The sequence below is a fragment of the Bacillus rossius genome, chromosome 6, assembly GCF_032445375.1.
Source record: "Bacillus rossius redtenbacheri isolate Brsri chromosome 6, Brsri_v3, whole genome shotgun sequence".
Lineage (NCBI taxonomy): Eukaryota > Metazoa > Arthropoda > Insecta > Phasmatodea > Bacillidae > Bacillus > Bacillus rossius.
In genome coordinates this window covers 65,734,197-65,761,254 of record NC_086334.1, presented here as the reverse complement: position 1 = coordinate 65,761,254, position 27,058 = coordinate 65,734,197, and the positions used below count along the sequence as shown (strand labels likewise).

General features: G+C 32.9%; 1 protein-coding gene across 3 annotated transcripts; it reads right to left on the bottom strand.

Annotated features, from left to right (window-relative positions):
• Positions 1 to 5,759: 5,759 nt before the first annotated feature.
• On the bottom strand, positions 5,760 to 26,847 carry LOC134533272 (uncharacterized). Of its 3 annotated transcripts, none has more exons than XM_063370718.1 (6): positions 26,562 to 26,847; positions 14,163 to 16,912; positions 12,078 to 13,006; positions 10,999 to 11,280; positions 9,939 to 10,159; positions 5,760 to 6,018 (listed from the first exon to the last, which is right to left on the bottom strand). In XM_063370718.1, exons 3-6 carry the CDS (start codon positions 12,444 to 12,446, stop codon positions 5,889 to 5,891), a joined length of 1,002 nt encoding a protein of 333 aa, XP_063226788.1. In that variant the 5' UTR covers positions 12,447 to 13,006; positions 14,163 to 16,912; positions 26,562 to 26,847; the 3' UTR covers positions 5,760 to 5,888. The 3 variants fall into 2 exon arrangements, 2 of the variants coding, with proteins under 2 accessions (XP_063226788.1, XP_063226787.1); XM_063370717.1 differs by lacking the exons at positions 5,760 to 6,018; positions 9,939 to 10,159; positions 10,999 to 11,280 and having other exon boundaries at positions 11,890 to 13,006.
• Positions 26,848 to 27,058: the final 211 nt, after the last annotated feature.

Here is a 27,058-nt window from a genome sequence, read left to right as displayed (position 1 = left end):
GTCTTCCAGCCAATATTGGGATTTTTATATCTATGTCAAGCTCATTACAGTCTTCTTTTACTGCCTCGAAAATGGTTTTGAATTCGTCATTGCTTTCTCTCTGCTTTTGAAATTTTTCTAGCAGGTCAGTATTGATGTATCTGTCACCACACAAAAGTTAACATGATGCAGTGCGTGGTGCAGCTGTGGTTAGTGGCTGTGAGGTCACTTTATATCACTCGTGCAATGAGGCAAGTTATGGAATGTTAAAAAAATAATAAATAAGGGGAACGCAGGGGAGGGCAGAGGGCGGACGGCAGTCATTGTTTTTACTATTTAATATTATATATATTCCGTTCAATAAATTATAACATGTATCTTCAGGGGGTGGGGTGTTTAAAATTTTATGAAGATAACGTTTTTACGAATGCAATCCAAGCGACCGTGAGCGTACGTAAAATCGGGATTCCAGTGTGAATTGCTTCCGAGTCTACTGAAGGTAGCGGAATCCTTATCCTTTTAAACACTTTTGAAGGAAAAAATAAAGTTTTCCTCTAAGTTCAAAATTCCAACATAAATTTTACGTTGTAAACTTTTCTGAACAATAATTCTTATTTGAGTAACTTTAATGGTGTAAGCTTACCTTAAAAATTATTGTGAATATTCTGAGCGGATGTGATGAATGAGGAAAACTAAGAAGCACTACATAATAACAATGGTTTTTATCTTTACACTTTTCACTTATTTATTTACAATTAAGTTATTTATACTGACTGAATACACTAAACTAAATCTAGACCAGATGCATAAAACTGTAGATCTAAAGACTATTGAAAAATCTCTGTTTTGAGATGTTATTTGTGAACATACACATTATTATGACGAAAAAGTAGCAAAACATTTCGCCGTCTGCAAGCACATGTCAATTGTCGCGTCGTCTAACTCTGACTGGTCTAAATCTGTTGTGTTGTGTTATCGAGTGAGCTTGGGCAGGATTACGAAGGGGAATGACTCGCCACCTGCGTTGCGCTTGAACAGCGTTTTCTCCCTGTACACAACACCTTATATCGCAGCAGCAGAAACTAATGCTTGAATTAAACAAAAAATGAAGTAGACATGTAAAAAACGATATAAAATAATAGATTCGTGTTGAACCACTTCTACATAATACCGAATTTAAATAATTTTCTTTAAAGTAAAACACCTGACTACACTATATATTTTTTCCTTCCCTGAAAGCTAGGGGGGGGCCACGGCCCCCCCCTGCCCCCGGGTATGGGCGCCCTTGGGCCGGCGGCGTGTCGTCTGCCCTCGCTGCACATTCCTCATGAGTCGCGGGCCACCTACCTCGAGGTGGCGGTCTGCTGGCGTCACTGGGTCGCAGCGCGGTGCTCGTCGGCGCGCTCGGGCCCTGATTGCGAGATTGGGGGCGGCGGGCCGGGATTCTCTGGAAACGTCGGCGGGGCCGAGAGGGTTTTTAAGCGGCCGCTGGAGGTAGCTCGGGGCTCACTCTGGGGGAGGCTATGCCCCTCGCCAGTGGCAACGAGTCGGGTAGGGTTTAAGGATGTTGGGCTCTTTGAGGCGGAGGCTATGCCCCGGAACAGCAATACGTTCATGTAAAGTTGGTTGGGGTCGCGGAAATAATGTTTATGTTAACTTTAAGGACTTAGAATGAGTTTTAACGTCGTAGAAGATTTTGATACTCTCTAGCTGCTCGTTGATCAAAGTGTTTGTGAATCATGATCCCCTTTTAGTTCATTCAAGTTAAATTACTTATTTATAAAGCAACTAATAAAACTTATTTTCATATTGCCCTAGATTTTATTTATTAGGTTTAAATGTAAAAGTTAATACTTCGTGATTTTCTCTCATCGACTAGCAACATTTTGAATGAGGTTAAGGTCTCGTGTAATAAACGTACTTTCTTTAGAACTAAGTGTTAACTCATTTTTAAGTAATTCCTTCTCTCTCCAGACCCCCTGTACAGGGGGCGGAGATCCCGGGCTGTGGACAGTTCTGATTACAAACTACCTTTCGTAGCCAAGCGTGAGTACGGTTTATGTTTGTAAACACTTCTGAACAGACGTCGTGATCCCTAACTTTCAGCCTGAACCGACGGAATACTCGGTTCAACATATAGTTCACAATGATCGACGATCACGACTCGAAATACGATCGTGCAACAGAAAAATGTAACGAACCAAGTTCAAAGCAGTATTTGAACGACGATCACGTATGAACCTCAATGGTGAAACCGGCCATTAGTCACACAGTATAAAATGGAATGTAAAATCTACATTCAGTTCGGCCAAAACTCATTTAAGCTGATAAGTCTTTTTCAATCATATTAATATAAAAAATGTAGAGTTTTTCTGAATAGTCACGCTTACCCATACTTGTATTTAAATTCTAATTTTAATTTCGGTTTGTTCCTAATGGCATATAAAATATATTCTAGATTTCAACAAGCATATTTTGAGTGATAAGCTTCTGCTACTCTTGATCCGGAAAACTATAAAAACATGGCACCTCTTCTCGTGTTTGATATTTCTGCACAAGGCAATCGCATTAACTCAAATATAATTGACTATAGAATTGAAATTACAGCCTCTCAAAATATTCCAAAAGACTCAAAATTTTATGCTCTCAAAATTCACGATCGTTTAGCCAATATAACTCGTTGGATAAAATGGTTAAGATATTAATTTAATGATGTCAGTCGTGTCTTAGCCCCCGAGCGAACATGTACAGTTACATTCAAGCCTTCCGGTCCCAGTTTGATATTGTAGCGAAAGAACTTAGTGTTACTTACAATAACGAAAAATCAATTACTTGTATATTCAAACCTCCATTTGCATGGAAAAACTACACTGTAAAAAAAATTTGTGTAAATTTACACAAATGTTGGTGGCAGCACGAATCTCCTCACAAGTTTGTGTATTTTTACACAGACACATGTTGAGTAAAATAACACCAACATACGTCGTAAAAATGCAACCACGTATATTACATTTACACAGACAATGTCAGTGTAAGTTAAAATTATAGCTGGTGTATGTTGACACATATGTCGTGTAAAAATCCACAGGCATAGACTTTGTAAAAAAAACTACTACATGTTGTCATTGCACACATACTTAGTGTAAATTCACACAAACATAGTTGGAGAGATTTTACTTCTCGGTTTGTAATTTAGCAAACGGAACGTGTAAAACTACACAGCCATCGCATGCCTAAAATCACAATTACATTTTGTTATTTTACACGTAGCTACTTTGTGAGAATTTACAGTAACTTTGTCAGGGTATTTTTGATGACTGATATTCTATTTTAACACGACGGGAATGTAAAACCACACAAACATGGTCTGTGTAAAAATACCAGCGTTATTTGTTTTTATTGATGTACATTGTGTAAATTTACACCAACGTCACCAGTGTAGTTTAACTTTCAGTTTTTTTATTTTAACAAGGCATGTATGTATTAAAACACAGATAAAGTTACAGTAAATTAACAAGTACATTTTGTTATTTTACACGTACTTTGTGAGAATTTACAGTAACTTTGTCAGGGTATTTTTGATGACTGGTATTCTATTTTAACACGACGGGAATGTAAAACCACACAAACATGGTCTGTGTAAAAATACCAGCGTTCTTTGTTTTTATTGATGTACATTGTGTAGATTTACACCAACGTCACCAGTGTAATTTAACTTTCAGTTTCATATTTTAACAAGGCAAGTATGTATTAAAACACAGATAAAGTTACAGTAGATTAACAAGTACGTTTTGTTATTTTACACGTACTTTGTGAGAATTTACAGTAACTTTGTCAGGGTATTTTTGATGACTGATATTCTATTTTAACACGACGGGAATGTAAAACCACACAAACATGGTCTGTGTAAAATTACCTGCATTCTTTGTTTTTAGTGACGTACATTACGAAGATTTACACCAACGTCGCCAGTGTCACATAACTTTCCGTTTCAAATTCCAGCACAACATATATGTATTTAAACACTGGAAAGAAAACTATGTAATTTAACTAGTAAATTTTGTTATTTTACACCTATTCGTTGTAAATTTGCACTAACATTGCCAGCGAGTTTACCTCTTGGCATGTGCAAAACTACGCAGATGCCGTCAGTGTAAAATTACCTTTATATATGAGATATTGTCTGAGTTAACATTTATACATTCTGTTCTAAATAGCCTTCAATATCAATGTCATCTATAGGTATACTACTTGAATTTTAACGTGTAATCCATGCAAAACTAAACTTATATAGATCGGGTGAACAAATAATAATATCGTAGATTTTCTAAAACGTAAATATGGATTAATTCATATTAAAATTGTATGATTATATTGATTTTTTTCCTTTTTCAACTCTGTTGTATAACAACACGCACCAAAATGATAGTACCCTTACACTTAATACTTTAAAACCTCTCAATTGAACAATTGCACTGATATAACCATTATTAAAAAACTGCTCAATTCTCATTTTCATACATATCAAAATAATACACAAAAGATTGTAGATTTTTTCAATATTTGTTGTCTCTGCTTGTTTGATATGTTACTAAAAAATCACTTTATTTTGTAAACATTAATTTTCTACAGCTGTTTGACATTTCTAGAGTTTTTAAGGATGTTAAAAAGGAAATCTATACTGAAATCGCATGGTAGTAATATACCTAGACTTGGTTTTTATGGCTGCTTTATTATAATAAACTGCACCAATATCTTTAAAGAAATTTTAATGCTTCAATTTTCTAGCTGACAGTTCTTATGCCCTTCATATAAACAACACAAAATATTTGAAAAAATAATGTTTACTATCTTAGTGAAAACTCTTAAAAGGATTTTTAAGTTACAATTTTGAATACAGGGGGGAAAATGCTACATTTACTCGCCTGATAACTTTCTGCTTAACAAATATTCCATGTTATCTTACAAAAGCATATTTAAAGTGTAAAATTTTTCTTGTAGACTGAACTGACAAAGTAGAAAGAACCAACTTTACAGCCAGAACAAAACCTTTTTTCAACATATGCCCATAAAAAAGGCTGAAGTGCTAACAAAATAACAATCTGTTTTTAAAAATTTAATTTTTATCATTATTAGGTAACAAAAGGATACGTTATGTGAAATAACAACTATTACGTTTAGTACAAGCTGTTAAGAATGTTTGTTTTATAATAACTATTTTTGTAACTTTATATTACTTAACGTTTTTGCTGTCGCTGCAAATTCGACTGTTTAGTGCAAGAAAGACGCCTTTTATTAGTTGTAATTTTCAAGCTAAATTACAACTGCATTAATACTTTTTGATGTATTAATATGTACTTTAGTGTTTTTAATGTCTACAAATCACATTTAATAATTAATTATTAAAGGTGTCTACATTAACCAAGTACGGTGATTTTTGTTGCAGAACCTTACGATTATGAAGTTAAAGCAACATGGTCTTAACCTCAGATTACTGTCAATTTACTATTCTGATAAGGCTTCACATTAATTTATAAAGATTTCAGACATCCATCTGAAACACTAATAAATTCTTTGAACTATTAAAGTATTTTGTAAGTAAGTTGTCTTAGTTGATTTCCCGCATCAATGTAAAAATCGACGCAAGAATAATTGAGAGTGTATCATAGAAAAATACTGCTTAAATATTTTTGAGATAAACATTTATTTGAACATAGTAGTATTTATTCAATTGGTAATTGAAGATGTATTTTACAAAAAAATTTTAATATCTGTATTCATATCGGTACAATTTTGATGTAGCAAGAATAATATACTATTTACATATTTAACTCAAAACAGTCCAGCAAATAAATATCAAACACTTTCAACCATAACTGTTAAAATATATATATATATATATATATTTTTTAAATTTTCCAAGTTTCTTTGAACTGTCTCAAGGATTGAAGAAGAGTTGCCACTCGACTGTTGACAGTAGCTGGCGACGATTTAATCCTTTTCACCTTAGATCCCTCGCCATCAATTTTGAAGACAACTCTAGAACATAAAAAAATCACACCATTATAAAATAAAATAAAGAATTCATTTCCGCCACAGTAACAAGTGTTAAGAGATTTAATAAATTAACAAACTTTGTAAAAATAAAAGGAATTTTATTATACGAAATTTATTTTTATATAAGGGATCCATAAGCACCACATAGGAGAAATATTTAAAAGAATGCTACAGTAAATGTGACATTTTTTGTAGTCGATAATACGAAAGTGCCAAATAAGCTAGGCATATATTAATTATTTTGGGAAAAAAATGCTTATTTTATTCTATAATGGAAACGTTCACTTTAATTTCAATCGTAAGTAAAGTAAGTGTGTAAATTTTTATTGCGTTAACATGTAAGACTCATGTTAAGTTCAGATGATTCTAAAGAAAAAAGAATATTTGTAAGCCATAAACAAAACAAAACTGTGACATATGAATTTTAATTATTTAAAATATTAACATCTAAATTTCATACGGGTGCGAAGACATGTGTTATGTTATTCATATCTAAGACAATAAGTACTTTTGGAGTTATATTTGGGTTATTACTTAGTATATTTCAATGTATAAACGGAAAAATTCTCCTTAAAAACTTAATTTTTAATCTAATGAAAAACATGTCATAGACATATAATATATAATAAATAAAAATAATAAAAAATTAAATATAATATTCTATATAATATATAAATAATATTTATGACACATTTTATGCGATGCAGGTTTAAACGGGGTCTTGTACTTTAATCTTAACCGTAGGGTAAAAAATATCATTGGGGCGCTTATTAGGTATAGAGCATCAGACACGCTTTACCCGACTTGCCTGGAATAAAGCGATACCTTTTTTTTTTTTGCAAGGTTGTTTCCACATTCAACTTAAATTTGCACTGCTAGTGATAATAAATTCAGTAAAAAAAAGTTTGAAATTTCCCTTACCCTACTTAACCATAGGTCCTGCAACTATGCTTTTAAATAATTTTCTCATTTAGTTTTTAAATACCTTCTGCCAACATAAAATAAAATGAGAATTATTTAAAAGTTCCGGTGAATTTAAGTATGGTACTACATCAAACTTGGCCTATAAAAAAAAATTTACCGGACCCTTTCTTGCGCTGCTCGGCTTCCTTGCCTTTTCCAGTAATTGTTTTCTTGTTCGTGTTATGGAAATTTGTGTATATCGTAGTGTATTTTTTGTGATGTATGTTTGATTTATTACTTGTTACGTGTTCTCGTCAATGTATTGATGCTGTTTGTATTGGTATAGTGTACTTGTTAGTTTTTTTATATTTATTTTTAAATTTACTATTTACTAGTTTGATTTTATTATTATGAAGCCAAGCATTTAAAAATTATAAATAAAAACTGCGTGAAGTTGTTTTGTATATGAAATGGGGTTATGGTAAGATAGGAATTGGAATATAAGGGAGTGCGAATTTGTATATGTTAATATTTATTCTAAATTAATTCCTTGTGTTTGTCATTTGTCTAGGGGTACAGGGTGCATAGCAACCCGCACCTAAAGTTTCGTTTATTTAGGATAGGATGGGAAAAGAGTTATGGTGGTTTTTGATGTGTTTTAGGTAGACTTCAAAGAAATACTACCTATTGTAGCCGTACCCATGGTGCGAATTGTGGGAAATGTTTAACGTTTTTCGTTTCATGGTCCATAGACCTCAAATCCATCGTCAAAACAAAATTATATATATATCACAAATTTGTGGTCACGATAACTGCCGCAATTTTTCACCAATCACTTCTAAACTGATACATGAATTCTAAAAGAGAAAAATCTCGGTCGAGTTCGTTAATGGGCAATATCTGACCAAAAGGGTAGAAATGGGGAAGGTTTTTCGAAAAACAGAAAAATCACTATAACTCCCATAATACGAAATACATCACGTCCGTTTGAACGTATTAAAATTTGTAGAAGTAATACAAAACTTTTTTGTCTTAGCTATTTTTTATAAGACCAACCATAACTGCAGGGGGTTGAAAAAACAATGGTTGGCGGACAAAAAAATGCATAGCTCCCGTTGTAGGCACAACATCGGATCCAAACAAATTTTGTATTATTTTTATAATTTTTATCTAAAACTTTTGTCCAAAACATTTTTTGATGAGACGAGTCAGTATTGCAAGGGGTTATAAAAACAATGGTTGGCGGACAAAAAAATCATAGCTCTTATTGTAGGCATAACATGGGATTCAAACAAATTTTGTATTATTTTTATAATTTTTATCTAAAACTTTTGTCCAAAACATTTTTTGATGAGACGAGTCAGTATTGCAAGGGGTTATAAAAACAATGGTTGGCGGACCAAAAAATCATAGCTCTTATTGTAGGCATAACATCGGATTCAAACAAATTTTTTATTATTCTTATAATTTTTATCTAAAACTTTTGTCCAAAACATGTGTTGAGACGAGCCAGTATTGCAAGGGGTTATAAAAACCAGGGTTGGCGGTCAAAAAAATCATAGCTCCCATTGTAGGTACAACATCAGATCCAAACAAATTTTGTATTATTCTTATAATTTTTATCTAAAACTTTTGTCCAAAACATTGTTTGATTAGACGAATTATTTCTGAAATAAAAATTTGCATTTATGTCTCAATATCTATACTTTGAAATCTACCTTCGCCTGTAGGCTGTGCTGAAAGGGATTTTTTTATTAAGATTATTGGGAGGGCCGATTGCTTTAGTTATAATTTCATTAATTTAGTTAATTTGTTATATTAATTAAAATATGTTAATAAAATATTATAGAAATTTAAAATAAAATATTATTTAATTTTGTATAATGTATGTAGTTTATTATAACATAAAATATAATTTAAAATTGGTATAGTTATTTATTAAATTTATAAAATTCATTTGATTTATTGCTAAAATCATTTGGGCCAATTTTGATATTCTGCTGGGCTTGGGAATCTGGGAGCTCCTTGACCATTTTCACCGAAGCTTCCAACGGCCGAGGAGGGTGACTATTATCCTGGAAACTCTTTCCTTATCGTCCCTCCTATTCTCCCTTTCGAGGCGGGGGACTTAAATAAAAAAAATAATTTAACATTTTCTCCAGACCTCTCGCAGGGTTCAGCCAGTGCCTCGGGGGCTCGGACTTCACTTACAGTTCTCTTTTCCCGACAGAATCCGACCGCCGCGAGAATTGAGTAACAGAATATAGGCCTAAACATTTTATTTTAGTACCGACATGTGACATCACTTGATTTCTACCTCAAGATAGTAAGTGATAAAACAGCTAAATCGAAACTATATGCTTAGCTGTCATATTCAATACTATATACCTTTGGTTAAAATAATATAATAATCAGATTCATGTCACAATAGTTCGATATACGAAACGTAAACATGTTTCAATACCGGTCACGAATTAAGCTATTTAATAACAATTGTAAAGACATGTCACTAGCAAGATAAATTATGCATGCCCATTTATAAAATCTTGAAGAAAAAAAACGAGTTCCATGGAAAATTATGGTCTTTGGATGTAGGCCCATATTTTGTTTATAGAAAGGCACTATCTGGTGCAAAGAAAAATGTTTACCAGCTTCAGAAAATTACGTTTAGTTATGAAAAGGCATTAGTCAGTGAACTCATGTCCTTCCAATGCAGTTAGGTTGCATCGTTAGGAATAATATACTTATGCCCTCTCATTACTTAACAAAAATCTTTCCCAAACGTATTATCTCTTTTTATTTAACATATATAGGTACAGGTAAGCCTACTAATAACGTTTTCTTAAAAGGTATTTTATACTTGAAAAAAAATGATTGATTTAAGCTGACTGACTTCGTAACAAAACCCTAAGTTTACAAATTATTGTCGGCGAAAATTGGCATATTTTACTGTTCCTTCTCACCTTCAGCAATAAAAAAGCGCAAATTTCATTTATTACCTTTGTATAAACTCCCATACAGCCGCTGACTTTGGAGGATATGCCACTGAATGAACATAATAGAGTGCAAATGTAATCAGAAGAGCATCATACACTGGCATGACTGGTATCATGCTGAAGTTTTCCATGGTCACCAAGCATTGTGCACTGTTGCCAAGTATAGAAATGTGTGGATGTGGCTGTTTTGCTGCTGCTTCTACCTCAGCAGAAGAAGTTGTTTCCTATAAATAAAATGATACTATGTTTAGCATTTTAATCTAAAACATAAAACATTCTATACACTAATTTTGTTTTAATTACACATTAAAATACTTGCTCAACCATATTATATGTTTTCCAGTTTTAACAATTTAAGTTACGTATTAATAAAGCTACGATAAGTAACATTTGGAGACAAGACAACATTGGTCCAACAATGGCATAAAATCGCAATAAACAAAACATTTGAAATCAATGAAGTTTTAATTTTTAAAACTCGTTGACACCAGAAATGCTAGCTTAATACCAGAAATGCTAGTAAATTGAGGATAGTAATTAGAACATAAAATTAGGCAATTTGAAAAATGACTAAATTACGTGGGAGTAAAATTTTACAACTTAACGTCACAGAGAATAACTAACATAAACAGTTTACGAGTTAAAAAAAAAGGAAATTTATACTTATAGAACATTCCTCCTACTCTCTGAAGGATTTCTTTAATTTGTTAGCTAACACAGTAATATAACTGTTATTTTGATGAATGGACTTGTCATAACTACTGCTTCATGTTTTGCATAATATAACATATACATTTTAAGTGTGTAACCTGTTCTGTTTTTTATATAATATTAAGATTATTGTAAACTTGTATTTTATGTAAATAGTAATGTCTTTACATATTTATATATAGGTGATCTACAAGTAAAACATGACATGTTCTATATCCCGGAGCGTTGACTCCATGAAGTATCATCGGAACAAAAATATAAAACAAATAAATAAAATACTTATCATAAATTATATATTAGAAGTTAAAATTTGCAATATTCTAACAAATACAAACTTTGAAAGATGTATTACCTCATAAGTAACGAAAACTTCTTGTTTGTCTTGTTTCCACAACTCAATCAATATTTCTATTACTGGGACCAACATTTCCTTACTGTTACAACAGTGCTTCTCGATGTGTATAATTTGGTCCCTAAGAGTCTTTTTCTCTTGCGTCAGTTTTTTACCATCACAGTAAACCTTTGACGAATAATACTTAACCATCAGTGGCATTAAACTTTCCAAAGACTTCTCCGCAGTTTGGAATAAATCAAATCCCATCAGGCATTTGAAATGATGCTCAATGTGTTCTCTCTGAAAAGCCCAAAAACAATAACAGGAAAACATAAAAATAAGTTATATTACAGTGCTGTACCAAACATCTGAAGCTGTACCAACATTTTTTTAAATGGGGAACCACTTGGTAAGATGTCTTCAAGTATGTGTAGTATTTTTAATAAAGTTTTCTGATCTTTTTAAATTGTTAAATGTAGATAAATTACAATTTTTATTTATAAAAGGGTTAAAATATTGACAGCGAGGTGGCGTAATGGTAACACGTAGGACATGCATCCTGATTTCGGATTTCCACGGTTTCCTTCAGACAAGTGCTGGGATTGTTCCTTAAAACCGGATATGGCCAATTTTTTCTTCAGTTCATACTTTAAGTATTTCTCCACAAAAGAAATGTGGCTGTTTGGGGCACTCAAATCAAAATCAAAATTTAATTAATATAAATAAACATAATTAATATGTGATACATGTTAACACTATACGTGCTGACAAAACCTTTAATACAAATTATACTTCACTAATAAAATAACTTTTTTTGGATATACGCTAATGCAAACAAAGGATAAACCCATATGGCACATGTCACAGAAAAACCAGAAAACTATCTGGCATGCTCTGACATATGCCCAAAGAAGTTACTTAAATTAGCAAATTGTCATTATAACAAATGTCCTTTAAAAATCACAATACATAATACGAAATGCACTTGATATACAAGAACCGAATAGAAAAAACCTTCGCGAATAAGGAAAAATCTGTTAAATGTATTATTGAAATCTGTACTGTACATTGGCAAATAAAACATTACTTGCACTTACCTCGCAAAGAAACGGCCAATGCTTGTATACATCCTTATAATACCTGTTCACAATGGTAGCCCTTTGAGTAGGGTACGTCAACATCATGAATTCTGTAACTTTCGTTTGATCCCGCAACGAGCTTGGTTTATTATACTCTTCGATAAGCCACAGGCGCTTATCTTCTTGTGTTTGAGGACTTTCGTTGGCGGGTAGCTCCTTTGGCATAAAATTTACGCACCCGTAGGTGTCCTTCTTGGTGGGTGGCCGCTTTTTGGGCGTTTCCTCTTCCTCATCATCATCAATGGATTTGTGATTCTGTCCCCGATTTAAATTTCGGAAACGATCCTCAAATTTCCGTTGCAGAAGATGATGTCCCTCCCCTAACATGTCGCCATTGTCTAAAATAAGCCAAATGTTTCTGGGTATTTTCCCACCATCTCTTTAGCTACAGATTCGTAAAATGCAGTACCTGGATGTTTGCAAATGGCATGTACTTCATTAGAAATGATCCTGACAGCAACATTAAGGAGAGATGGCTTTTCGAGAGGTTTTTTGTCTTTCATGGATTCAATGATAACTGGGGGAAACTTATGGTAGGGAATAACAAAATTCTGCAGTTCTCTCTTAGGCGTGCTGCTCACAGGGTGAAATGACAAATCCTCGTTTGGCCAAAACAGTGCATTATTTTGTGTTGTATCAGAAGTTGATGGAATGCTTTTCATAGGTACGTCTGGAGTACAGACTATTTCCTGTGGTAGTCTCTTCACTATGGCTCTATCCATTTTCAGTGCTGACACCAATTTCAGCGGAGGAACTAAATGCTTCTCGCATGTAATGAATTGAAGATCATCCATTTCTGTGACTCCTATTTCTTCCAACTTCATCTTTAATAAGTTTTCATCAACTGTCATTACAATTGACTTAAAAAAGTTTAAGACTTCTTCCATCTGAAAAAAAAATAAAATTATTGTTAGCGAAAATAAATTTTTAAATAAAGTAAGTGTTAAATTTGTGTCAGCAAACATGTGTGTTTTACTTCACTACAATATTTAAGTTAATGTAAATATTAACTGTTGTTTTAGGTAGTCGAAAACAGCTGTCTTATTAGCATTTAAAAATTATTACACAGAGTTTAATAAAATTCATATTTCCATTTTTATAAATGTAGTTAAATGATTACACAATAAATAATGTACTGTAAATAATGGGATTCATATTGTTACTTAATATAATTGGTTTTATAACTATCACACAAAAATATCAAGCCATAAGGACTACAGTACCAAGTACAGCATGCAAATTTGTCTGGACTTTATAAAAACATGTAAGTTATACCTTTCAACACCTTAAATGGTTTGTAATTGAGACTGTTGCTTAAAGGTTTATAAAAGTTGTACTCACAAAATATGTATATATTTTATTATGATTTTTAGGAACAGTAAATAGAAAAGCTTGATTACAGATATTCGGCTCGGCAAACCCCTACATGTAAATGGGCTAAAATCTATTAGGCCTTTTACTCTAGGAAAAATGGGAGAAAATAGTATTTTTTATTTTGTCACAACACAATTAAAACCCTATTTTCACGTTACTCATTTAAGGCTTTTTGGATGGATGCCCATCTTGATAGTGAAGAAACAGCCCTTAATGTTGTAAAAGTAATGATGTCATCACAGAAGTCAACAATAATTTATTTACTTCGTCCCCGGAATTTTTCCGAGACAAAGAAATAAGTATACGAAATGCATCATAGTGGTGTCAAAATTAGTGAAAATTACTATGTTAAGTCCAGCATGTTCGCAACACTGTGGGCCCTTCAACACTAAGGAAAGAATAAAAAAGTTCCACGAGTTTATCTTTATCATGATAAAGTGATTCTCAGGAGTTTTACTCGTGTGGTGAAAGGACAACACATCATCCATTCTACAACCAGAAGAATGAGGTACCTACTAATTACCACACTGACTCGGTTTACAATTTAACTCATCAGACTCTAGGTTTACTTGTCAAAGCTTGTTACCACTGAGAAAAATGGTCGGATTAACATTCATGAAACATTGTTCAACAAATAGGTCTTAAAAATTAATATCAAATTGTACATACGTGAATTCAGCTAGCTGGTTAGATGTTTCAGAACAATAGCCGGGTAGCCAAGGTCATCGTAAATTGCGTAGGGTTCGTTATCTTGAAGCATTTCAATTGAAATACACACCATTTGTTCTTCCTTTTCAACCTTATGCACGCCTAAATCTTGTTGATGATGTGCTGTAGCACGAAAACCAATAATAAATACTTCTCTGTTGACTGTTTGCAGAAAGGCTTCTATTACTATTAAGTTCAAAACCAATCGAGACTTCAAAACAATGACATCACTTGACCTGTATATTGTTCCTTTATGTGTACAAGACACTCCAACCACAAGATCAACAATATGCAGTGTTGCATCTTCGATACATTTATTAAAATCATCACTGTATAGTACAGGTTTGTATGGCACTCCATTGTTCACAGATGATTCATTGATGACACTTTGTTCAGAATATGATGCCATTAGTAATTGGTGTTTGTAACTTAGGGTTTTGGTGACATTTTTCGTATTTCCTGAAATCACTTGCCATTTCTTGAAACACCTATGTTTTGCTTCGAACCGCAATGTACTGAGCAAGGCTAGTGGTCCGTACATCAGTGTCAATCTGGGATAATGTAAAATATAATGATGTTTTGGCTTGAGTCGTTCGTCAGGGTATAGGGTCTTCCTAGTGTCATTATACTCAGTAACTATTTCTGCCAGAAGTCCCACTATCTGCATGTTCAATCTTGGAGATGTTATTATTTGACACATTTGCAGTAAGAGAAGAAAAAGTTTCCATGCTAAATGAGAGTAATCAGGTATTCTGTTTCCGATTATAAACGGTAACATGCGAATAAGTGTCCAAGTTTGTGCTGCTTGCCCTCCTAATCTTTTTCCTTTATGCGCAATCTGGCAGGGTCTATTATTTACCTCATGATTTTTGTACTTAAATTTTTTTATTTTCCTGTTCAGAATTTCGAATGAAATCCAACCTTTGTCTTCAAATGAATGCAGAATAAGTGGCAAATCATATTGAGCTATGCCTTCAAATATGTCATGAGCAATACAAGGTGGTAAGCCATTTGCCACATGAAAATAACGAAGAGAGTTAAACACAGAATTCGATTTGATACCTTCGACATTTTCCAAACTATTAGTTTCCAGAATTTTAACTGCTGAGTCATATGTTTCTTGCGTCCTTATTTCACCACATTTAATGCCAGACTCGTGATCTTCTCTGCTGATGTTACAGTAGCGACATATATAGTGTGCAGAACTAAAGTTCTCTGTAAACCCTCCGATTAAGTGACTGCCTAAGTTGTCACCAGCAATGTAGGTAATTGACCCTTTAATAGCCTTGCCTTTAATCTCAATGCCTACATTTTCTAGTTCCTTCAAATCATTGATTAATCTTGCGAAAATAACTTCAGTGCCAAAATACCTTAAATCGTTCGACCTACAGAGCAAAACTAGCTTAATGCTATCCACTTTCGAACGACTCCATGGCGGTAAGTTGCCCAGACAAAAATAAACTTCCAACATTTTCAAATCTTTTTTGCTTGAGCCGAGAGGATTGGCCACAAGAAATTCATCCTGGAATAAGACTACCTGTAAAGCTTCACAATTATTGGAAAATAGTGGATGGTTTTTAATTTTTGTTCCATCTTTGGTATCTGTTAGTACAATATTACTTTCCGATTCAATAGAATTGGGTTCATTAATGGTAGTTAGCAGATATTGCGAGTATACTGCCTCGTTTGACAACATTGCTTTCAATGAATGTAATATAGGAATGTAGTGCATGTGACATTCCTCATTATATTTATTAAACCCCAGTCGCACTCCAACAGGAGAAACAAAGTTGAAGTTGGATTCAAAATATTTTCTTCTTGAATAAGAACTACGAAGAGGACCTTTTCTTGGTGTCAGTATAGTGTTAATGTCATTGTTGTTTCTAAACACTTCATACAAAACTTTTTTCAATGTTTTAGTATCAATCATGCCTGTTAGTTTCTTTTCCAATTCAGATTTGAATAAATCAAGTGAAAAATCCATGACTGAAGTAAACTTGTCAAGTATTAGTTGCACAGATCTTTCTGGGATATTTAGTTTCGACACGAGCACGAAACAAAAGTGAGCTAAGCTTTTAGTAAGTGACTGCTCTGGCATCTGGTGAGTTTCAGCTGTACCCATGCCAATAAAGCTGTTTTCAGCAGTGGTGTAGTCATCGCCATGTGTATCAGGCACGCAAAACTCACTGGGATCATCCACATTTTCTTCGTTAGGCATGTCTCTCTCTAAAGTTACATAAGTATTTATTGTTCGCTCAGGTTTCTGAGAATTGTGATATCTTGACAGGTGAGCAGAGAATGATGATGCAATAGTGTAAGATTTATAGCAACCATTGTAGGGGCACATCACTCTTTCATTTCTGCATTTCAAATGTGTTTTAAGGTGACTGACTAAAAGATGAAAGGATAAAAACGATCCCGTACAAACATTACATGAAAAATTAGAAGCAGCGCTTGAAACTAATAATTTCTTAACTTTTGGCTGCCGATGATCTCTTGATATGTGAGTTACGAATGAACTGTAGCACCTAAATTCCCGAAGACACATAACTTTACCACAACTGAAGTGAGTTGTATGTGCAGACTTGTGGAAAACTGAAAAGTGTCGCACATACAGCAGGGGTGAGGACGTGAAGAAACCACAGCCATTTTCTTTGCAATGCAATATTCCTTTCCTTTTAGTGTCCATTTGATAGTATCCGACCAACGTTCTGGAATAGAAAAGAAATTTCTGTGAGAACTTAAAATATTTAATTCCTGCATTACAACATTTAATTTTACATTTCTTATCAATGTTATAGAACACATACTTTTGTAGCCATTAATGCATACTGCAAGAAAATAATATGGAGTAGCTAACGGCATTCATCGCTTGATATCTACTAATTTGATCTCTCTGGTAATAGTCCAGTTATTACATCAGAAAAAAGGGCATATAAATTCAAGTGAACCGAAAACGCTGATTTATTGATATGTTGTAGAGGGGACTCAGAAATGCTAACTTCAAATTGTTGACCAAGATTTCTTATGAGCTTTCGTTGCCATCTTGAAAAAGGGTTAAATTTGGTTTTTTCCTCGATAATTCGACTGTATGTCACGATATGAAAATTGTTCTCGTGTACTTTTTACACGCTTTATATTAGCTTCACCTGTATGTTTGTTTGTATGTTTGTATGTATGTTTGTAACCGACTCCTTTGGGTGCGATTATGACCCACTTTAAACGGCGAGATTTCATTCAAACTTTGTAGATTTATCGAGGACCGATGACACTACACTAATTTGATAAGATTATTCCATTATTCAATTTGCAAAATTAGATTTTTGTCAATTTATATAATTTCAGGCTTTGTTTACATCGCGCCAAAGACAAACTGAAAGAAAACAGTTCGCACATGAGCGAAATGGTTTTCTTTACAATGTGCGAACTCTTTTCTTTCAGTTTGTCCTTGGCGCGATATAAACAAAGCCTACTAAATATTGTGACATTTAATTAAATTAAAAGTGAGAGTGGGTTATGTATAATGTGAACAGTATATTTTCTTGAAGAAAATATTATCTATATTTGTAAAAATATGAAAAAAAAAAACTGAAATAAGGGCTTTAAATGTTGTTTCTTTCGTTAAATAGAGAAACACAATTACGTCTTTGTTTCATTTTACCACTTAACCAAGAGTGAAACATTATTATAAAACAACATTTTCTGCAAATATTTCACGAAACATAGAAAAATTGAGATTTGATTTTGCTGTGAAACCAAAAGCAGATGGGAAATCAAACATCATATGCATAACCTCAATAACTACACCTGATGGGCAGATTTTTGAAATTCCACTCGAACACCAACCTGCAAATCTACACCAAGCAGTTACAAATACTCCAAACTATGCCAAGGTCAGTAAATCATTAAATAAAAGACATCAAACACGGAAAATATGGATACGTTTGACAGATGATATATCAAAAACATATTTGGATAGAGAGCAAAACTTACAGTTTAAGGATTTTTACCTGGAAGAAATTGAGGAAAAGACAAAAAGTGCTGAATCTATACCTAGTGGATCAAATAAAATATTGGAAAAACTGTTAGAAAAATTTCTTGAAGAAAAAAATCTATATCTGAAACTCAAAATTTAGGGCAAATTGCAAAAAGATTTCATGATTGAGAAATTCACGGGCAGAAACTCAAATGCTTACCAGTTACCAGTGGATTAAAGATTTAAAAAAAGAATGTGAACGTTTCCTAATCAAATAAGATAAAAAGAAAATAGAAAATTTAAAAAATTTCTTAGAATACTCCAGTGTAGTTTGGTACAACTGCATGCAAATGAAACTTACAGTGTAATCGGACTGGAACAAATGGGAGAAAAAATTTTTGTGAGACATTTGCAAACAAAGGATGGTCACCCATCAGATATGCTGACATAAATGATATCCCGAATATATTAATTTTCATAGCAGGATATTGAAATTATTGAGTACTGTAGTTCTTCAACACGCTATATTGGATATATATTTTAGAAGCAGCCAATATCTACTCAAATTCACTTTAATAGTAATGTCATGTAATAAAAATAAAAAATTGAGCCACATCTAGAGACACTTCTGAGATAAAACAATATTTATCGATTTTATTTTAACTGCAGCCAATATCTATTCAAATATACTTTAATAGTAAATTGATATAATAACTATCGTTTTTTTTACATTGTTATAAAATTTCTTTCATACGTCGATAAAGAAGTATCACTTTATATTATAAATAAAACAAACTAAAAAGTAGAAAATAAATAATAGTTTAAAAAACTAGAAAACATGCTTTATATAGAAAACCAAACTAAAAAATAGAAAATAGATTTTAATAAATTTGAATTAAGAATAGTGTAAAAAATGTTAATAAATATAAATTAATAATAGTGTATATAAGAAAAAATGTATTTTATTAAAAAAAAAGCATGGGATGCATGGTGTTAATAGTTATAAATATTTTATTGACATATATGAGTAGAAGGATTATCATTTCGATAATTAAAAAGCACCCCACATTTTTTTAAATAAAATACATTTTTTCTTGTATACACTATTATTAATTTATATTTATTTATATTTTTTACACTATTCTTAATTCAAATTTAATAAAATTTATTTTCTATTTTTTAGTTTGGTTTTCTATATAAAGCGTGTTTTATAGTTTTTTAAACTATTATTTATTTGTTTCTTTTTTACGCTTTGCAATTAAGATCATATGAATTTTTTAACCACCATTGATCGTTGAGATATCGAGCGCAAAAGTGTAACATTGACAGATAAAGATTTTATTTTTCAGTTTTATTCTTTCCTGTGATAGATATCGATAGTGTTTGAAATCAAACTGGTAGAGCATCTTAATGCCTACACTGTCCTTTTTTTCTTTTTAGACAAAAATTACGTCTCGTAGCGCGCCGCGAAGTCGGCAAGTGCGCACGCCAGACAGGCCCCGAAGAAGGAATACGGAAAGGGACAGAAGTCATCATTATATAATGCTTTCAAACCTTTAAAGGAAAATTTACAATTCTCTAACAGACATCTTCAGATAATTGACGGTGGTTTTCTTATGCACAAAGTTGTTTGGGGACGTGCGAATCATTTGGTCTCATTTGCCAGAAATACATTGAGTACGTGCAAAAACAGTTTGGAGAGAACGTCAAAATTTTATTCGACGGTCATCCACAAAATATGAGCATCACGGGAACCATAAATTCGGAAAGTCAATGACGTTCAAGAAAAAAACCAATCGCCAGAATTTACATTTGATGAGATTACAACTCCAAAAGTTAGCCAGGAGAAGTTTCTTGCAAGAGACACAAAGATAATTCCATATAATTCCATACAAATGCTTCGCCTTTATTTTGCAACACCCGAAATTACAAATGAACAAGCCATTGAGGACTCAGATAAACTAATCTTAACCACGGCCATAAAAGCAGCATCACTTTATGACTCCGTTGAAATCGTCGGTGAAGACATTGATTTTTTGTTTTACTTTGTGGACTCGCACAGGACACAAGAAACATATACTTCCGAAAACTAGCAAAAGGAAAAACATCCGAAAAACTCTACTCTCTGGCTAGTATAAAACATGATAAGTCCGTTCTCGGCAACACACTTTCCCTTCATGCTTTTAGAGGTTGTGATTCTATATCGTCCTATTTCAATATTGGGAAGTCAAAAATCATAAACACTCTCGAGTAGCATCCGGAACTATGGTCGTCGGTGCACTTATTCAAACAAGAAAAATTCGATCCGGAGATTCTGAATCCCATAGGAGAACGATTCTTAATCCCGCTATTTGGCAGAAATAACTAGGAAAACTCCATAAATGGTTTTCGATTCAACTGCTTCGCTAAATCAGTGAATAAAAATCAGTTGGACCACCTATCACAACTCTCGCGGACGAAAAGCGCCGCACGCCAGCATATAGCTACTTGGTACATATCATCATGTGAAAACGTGGCTTGGAATTTATGAGGATCCTCAGAAATGGAGTTGCCAACGAACAAGTCATGGCCTTGAACCAAATGTTAACACTGTTTAATCCGGGCTTCCTGAGCTTTCGAAGCTCATATCGTGCAAGTGCAAGTGAAAATGCGAAGCTTCTTGTGGGCATAGAAAAGCGGGAATCGCTTGCTCGATTATTTGCCTCAATTTTATTGGACAAACATGCAACAACGTTGCCAAAATGGACATCCTGTTGCATTAGGATGATGATGACATAGAATTGAACATCGAAGAGTCACGTCATGTGGTTGTAGAATCAGATCAGCTCGATGTGTTTTCCAGGATGACTGTGAACCGGGACTATAGAAACGAATAAAAATATAAATATTGAAAAGAGAACTTCATTCATGTTCATTTTCTACATATATTAACATGATACATTTCATACGAGTGATTTATAATTTTTCTGTATCATTTATTTTTTATACCTTGATAATTTTCCTTACAATCGTCAAGTTGTTACAACATATACAGCCGCGCAAGCTAATATGAAATCGAAACTTCGCGCGGACTTGCCTAATTTGTGGCGCACTAAAAGTAGTAATTTATTCTAAAAAAAATTAAGAAAAAAACACTTTGCAGATATTAAAATGCTCTACAAGTTTGATTTCGAACATTTTCTCAATATCTCTCATAAAAATGTAAAAGAAAAAAGAAAACTAAAAAAAATCTTGATATCAAATTTCACTTTCGCGCTCGACATCTCAACAACGATCAACGGTAGATGGAAAATTTATATGATCTTAATTATTCAGCGTAAAAAAAGCAACATAATAAAACACATGAGCATAATTTTCGTATCGTTGCGTAGAGCCGAGTTATCGAGAAAAACCAAATTTAACCCTTCTTTCAAGATGGCGGCGGAAGCTCATGGGAAATCTTAGTCGATAATTTGAAGTTAAGCCTTTCTAAACCCCCTCTACAACATATCCAAAAATCAGCTTTCTCGGTACACTTGCATTTTCAAATGTATATAATGACTGGACTATAAGAAACTACTTCATCATCTTGTCAGAAAAGCAAAGCAAAATGCTTTGCATTATGCAAACCACAAAATCAAACAGAAGTTAACAGCAGTTCCAGTTCTGCAAAAAAACATACAGGTAAAGTTAAAATGCAATATGTATTTAGTCATGTCATCAATTGAGGAAGTGTATTAATATTAGTTAATATGAATCTTTCATAAAATTTTGTTGATCTACAAGTTCTAATATTTCTTATGCTTTTAAGTTTCTCTTGTTAGGTAGTCTTTCTGTAGCTAAACTCACTCCAAGCACGGCTCATATAATTTTTTTTTTGCTGCTGGCTTCTCTCCATCTTTTAGTCCAGAATTAGTTTTGCAGGTCATGTATGGAGATATCCGGTTGGACTCTCTCCCCCCCCCCCCCCCCTCCCACACACACACACAAAATAAAAACGGGAAAAATTTTTGTGCGAATAGGAAGCAACTGTTGCACATTATGAAATTTCGTGTCATATCATATAGGTATACTTAAAGACAAAACAAAAAAGGACTGCGCAGATTTACGCAAAGTACAGTAGCGGGCAACAAGGCGTTAAAAATCTAGTAACACTTTCTATAAGTTTAAAAAAGCAGTCAATACAAAAGAGAAGAACATTTCTCGCAAAGGAGAGAGGCGCGCCTTATTAGGTTTCCTGTCTGTAATTTCAGATAGTGGTACGAAGGCTGATGATAGCTTTGTCATTCTAAAATAGTGTAGCCTGAAAACTGTTATTTTTAAAAAGTGAACAACATTACAGTTCAATAAATCAGAGACTAAGAGTCCATATTACCGGCTCTGGTTAAATATAGCTGATAACTATCTAGCTGATAGGCTTCCCAACGAATATAACCCGCCCTTGCGCATTACGACCCTGTGATAGCCACCTGATAGCAGTCAGCCTGCTATCAGGCACAATTGGTTTATTTTATTGTATGTTGGCAATGTAAATGTTTCTGAGGTGGTCGTTTTTACTAAAACTCAATTTCGTTTCATTGGTATACCGGGGTATTCCGTTTTTATTTATTTTTTGTCTCACGACAGTCGTACGAACATGACCTCGTACGAAAATATTAAAATGACTTGACACGAAAATAAAACGAGAGTAATTATAATAAAAAAAATGCATGAAATACAAAACGTATGTTCGAAAATAATAAGCCTGATGCAATACTTATGAAAGCAAAAGTAAGGTTAGGTTTACATTAATTTTAAATCTAGTTAGTTTAAAGGTTGACTGTTATATTTTAGCGACATTAAGAGAAAATTCGTATGAAATTTGAATACTTTTACGTTTATAAAACTGTACCATGGCCTTAACGAAGCATTAAGACCAATCTATATAAATAATAACTTCCAATAAAGTGTATATTTTGACAGATGAAGGGGATACGTAAAACAACTTTCGGCACAGCCTACAGGAAGAAGTAGGTAGATTTCTAAGTGGAAATTATTTGGATTCTTTTATAAACTTCTAGAACATTTAAAAAAACTAAATGTACATAACACCCTATTATATGTTATATGTTCACCAATATTGCAAAATGACTAAACATTTTCTCGTATTCCAGACAAAAATAATATTTTTAATGTTCATCCTTAACTCAGTGTATTCAGCATCGAATGTCTAAACGAATTTAATATTTAACCTACTAAGTACTTATGTAATAATTTTTAACCTTCAAAATTATGTAACATCGTTGGCACTAATACGTGGTTGTATAAAAATATTCTTTGGACAAAGGTTTAAGGAAATATTAAGATAGTTAAAAATAAATTTGAATAAATTGATACTATTTAATGTTGTTTTTTTCCAAACTCAGTTTTTAGTGTTTTTCGTCAAATTCTTTTCAGGCCAAAAGTTTCATTAAAATTATTGTGAAATTTATATAAAAATATCTGTTTAAAAAAGTAATAACTTTTAATCTTTCTATCCTTGTTATTTCCTTGCAGTAATAGCGTGTAACCTAAAATTTACTCAGGAAAAACTTTGCAGCAATATTAAATGTAACCAAAAACAAACATTAATCCCATAGAATACATAGTAAAGAAGTTTTAATTATTTTCTTATTTAAAAGCAAAGTTAATTCAACCCCTATTCAACCCCTTGCAGCAATTGTTTGTATTATCAATAATGTTTTTCGACAGAACTTTTGGAAAAAATATTAGATTTACACGCGATTTTAACGGATTTGATGGTATGCCCAAGAAGGTAGTTGGAATTTTTTTTTTAATTTTCCCATAATTTATTCAACCCCTTGAGGCAGTTGTTCTTATAATAAAAATTGTTCAAAACAAAAGTTTTAGGCTAAAATATAAATACAAGGTTCATACGGATTCGATGTTGTGCCAGTGAAGGGAGCTATAATGTTTTCGTCCTGTAACCCTTGTTTATTCCACCCCTTGCAGTAATGGTTGGTCAATTTTTTTTTTTCAAATGTAATTTTGGGTAAAACTTTAAGGTTTTACAACGAAGCCAAACAGAATCAATAGTGTAAATGTTAAGTAAAATATAAATTTAATTATTTTACACCTTTATTTTTCAACACCCTGCAATAATGGTTCGTCTTTTCAAAAATTGTTTTAGATGAAAGTTTTGAATAAAAATTATAAAATTAATACAATATTTGAACATATTCGATGTTGTGCCTACTAAGGGAGCTATGATATTTTTCCCTTCACTCCTTGATTTTTCAACCCCTTGCAATACTGGCTCGTCTTTTTAAAAAATAAGTTTTAGACAAAAATTATAAGTTTTACAATCAGTTTTGGCGGATTTGATAGTGCTCCCTCTAAGGGAGTTATGAATTTTTTTAATAATCAACCCCCTTTTTTTTACTCTTTTCATAAACAGTTCGTCTAATCAAAAAATGTTTTAGACATAAGTTTTAGATAAAAATTATTAGAATAAAAAATTCGCACGGTCGGTTCCGAAGTTGTGCCTAAAATGGGGGCTATGATTTTTGATGTCCTCCAACCCTTGTTTTTTTTAACCCCCTGCAGTTACGGTTGGTCGTATAAAAAATTAGCGAAGACAAAAATTTATTGCATTACATACTTCTAAAAATGTTAATTAATTCAAACGGATGTGATATTTTTTATATTATGGGAGTTATAGCGATTTTTCTGCTTTTCGAAAAACCTTCCACGTTTCTACCCCTATGGTTAGATATTGCCCATTAACGAACTCGACCGAGATTTTCCCCTTCTAGAATTTATGTATAATATTAGAAGTGATAGGTGAAAAATTGCTGTAGTTATCGTGTGTATGTAACACACACACACACACACACACACACATATATATATATGTATATAAAAACTTGTGAGTTGACGATGTATTTGAGGTCTATGGACCATGAAACGAAAAACTATATAAACATTTCCCGCAATTTGCAACATTATCTACGGCTTCAATAGGTAGTAGGTATTTCTTTGAAATCTACCTAGAAATTACTGTAAGCGATAATATTTATTCCAGCGATGTTATATGGTATATGCGAATAACTGAACAAATACAAATGCACACATAGGCCTATACAATATCTACTCTTGGGATTCTAACTTAAAATGATTTCCCGCCAGTTTGCAGCAACTGTTTATGTGATGGCGAATGCCATGTTAATAATGAGTTTTCTTCGTTCCTGTGAAAATAATTCAAAAATTTTGTAACCGATTGTTTTACAAAATTCAAGGACCACAGTAATAAAATACCATGAATAAAACTGCGTTGAAACCTTTGTTAATTGTATATAAAATTATCTTAAAAAAATATTTTTTATCATTTTGACTTGTTTATACCGAAAATGATACTCTTTTTATGCAAAATATATAAAAAAAATTAAAACCTCTGAGTTTTAACGATATGAATTTTTTTGTATGCACAGAATTTAAAGTTTTCCAAAACAAATTAAAATAAAATAATGTAAAATTATTATGTAATACACTACAAGATACTACGAAATTGCCTTAAAAACAAGAGTAATTGTCTTATTCCAAAGAGCAAGCGCGTGAGAGAGCAAGAAGCAGTGATATTTTTACAGTTAAGTGTGAATGAGTTTTTTTTTATTATTATTAAAGAATCTAAACAGCGTCCGCCATTAACCACGCTCACAAAATTTATCTACATCCCTAAATTGCCACTGCCCCTGACTCGTCACCTCCCTACCGGCAAGACCGGATTTGCAAACCATACAATGAAAAAACGTGAAATTATTGCCGTCTACAAAAATTCTACGTGCAAGACATTACAACCCCAAAAGTAAAAATTTTGCATTTATAATTATTTTTTTCTTCACATTTCCGCATTAAGTTTAATGTAAATAATTATATCCATCATAGTTCTGTGTTTCTTGGGCAGCTAAAATTTCACAGTTGTGTATGAAAACACAAAAAAAAAAAAAAACATACCGTAGGATTTTTCGTTAAATCGCACTTCTACAAGAAAATTGCAACGTTCTATAACTGTCTGGGATGTACATGGCGCGTATTTAAACTGGAATCACTGAACTGAGGAAGATTGCAAGTTGGCTAAATTCCTTTTTTGTTTTTTTGAACAGTACCTATTTAAAAACGAACGTCCTAAAAGAAGCATTTGCTCAGTTTCATTGGCTTCTTGCGTATCTTATTCATCCGGCCTGATTATACATGTACCTATGTAAATGTATTTATTATTTTTTTATTTATGTTGCCGGTAAATAAAATGTTTGCTTTTAGAAGGTTAAGCTTAATTTAAGTTTCATATAAACGTGGCTGAAAAATCATAATTCTAATTAAAGTTTATTTTACTTGAATGTTTAAATATTATACTCAAAAGAACTTACCTTAACTCTTCTTTCGTATCTGCCGCATCTTCATTTACTTCTGTTAGGTTCCACTGCATATACCCTTCCAAAGACCATATGTACTCGTCTGAGCTACTGGTGACAAACTGAATCGAGTCTCCTGGTAGGGGTGGTAACAGCAAATACTGTAGAGGGAGAATACAGGACAGCTCTATACTAATAGCACAGCCGCGCGGGCGAAGAGCGTCAGTGCTGCTACCTAGCGGCTCGGCGTGATAACAGCACCCACGGCCATGCATTCCAAGCCTAAAATGTATTAAATTCAACTCGTCATTGCACCTAGACTAATCAACAGATTCTTTTGAAAAAAATTGTGTTGACCGTCGTATTCTTTGCGGCCATGCAGATGTAAATTTATTTGCTGAAAAGTTAGTTGCTTTCGATGTAAAAAATAGTTAACAATGAACAGCATATTTTCAAGGAAAATTGAAGTAAAAATTTTCAAAGCATTCTATTGCTAATCATCGTTCATTTAG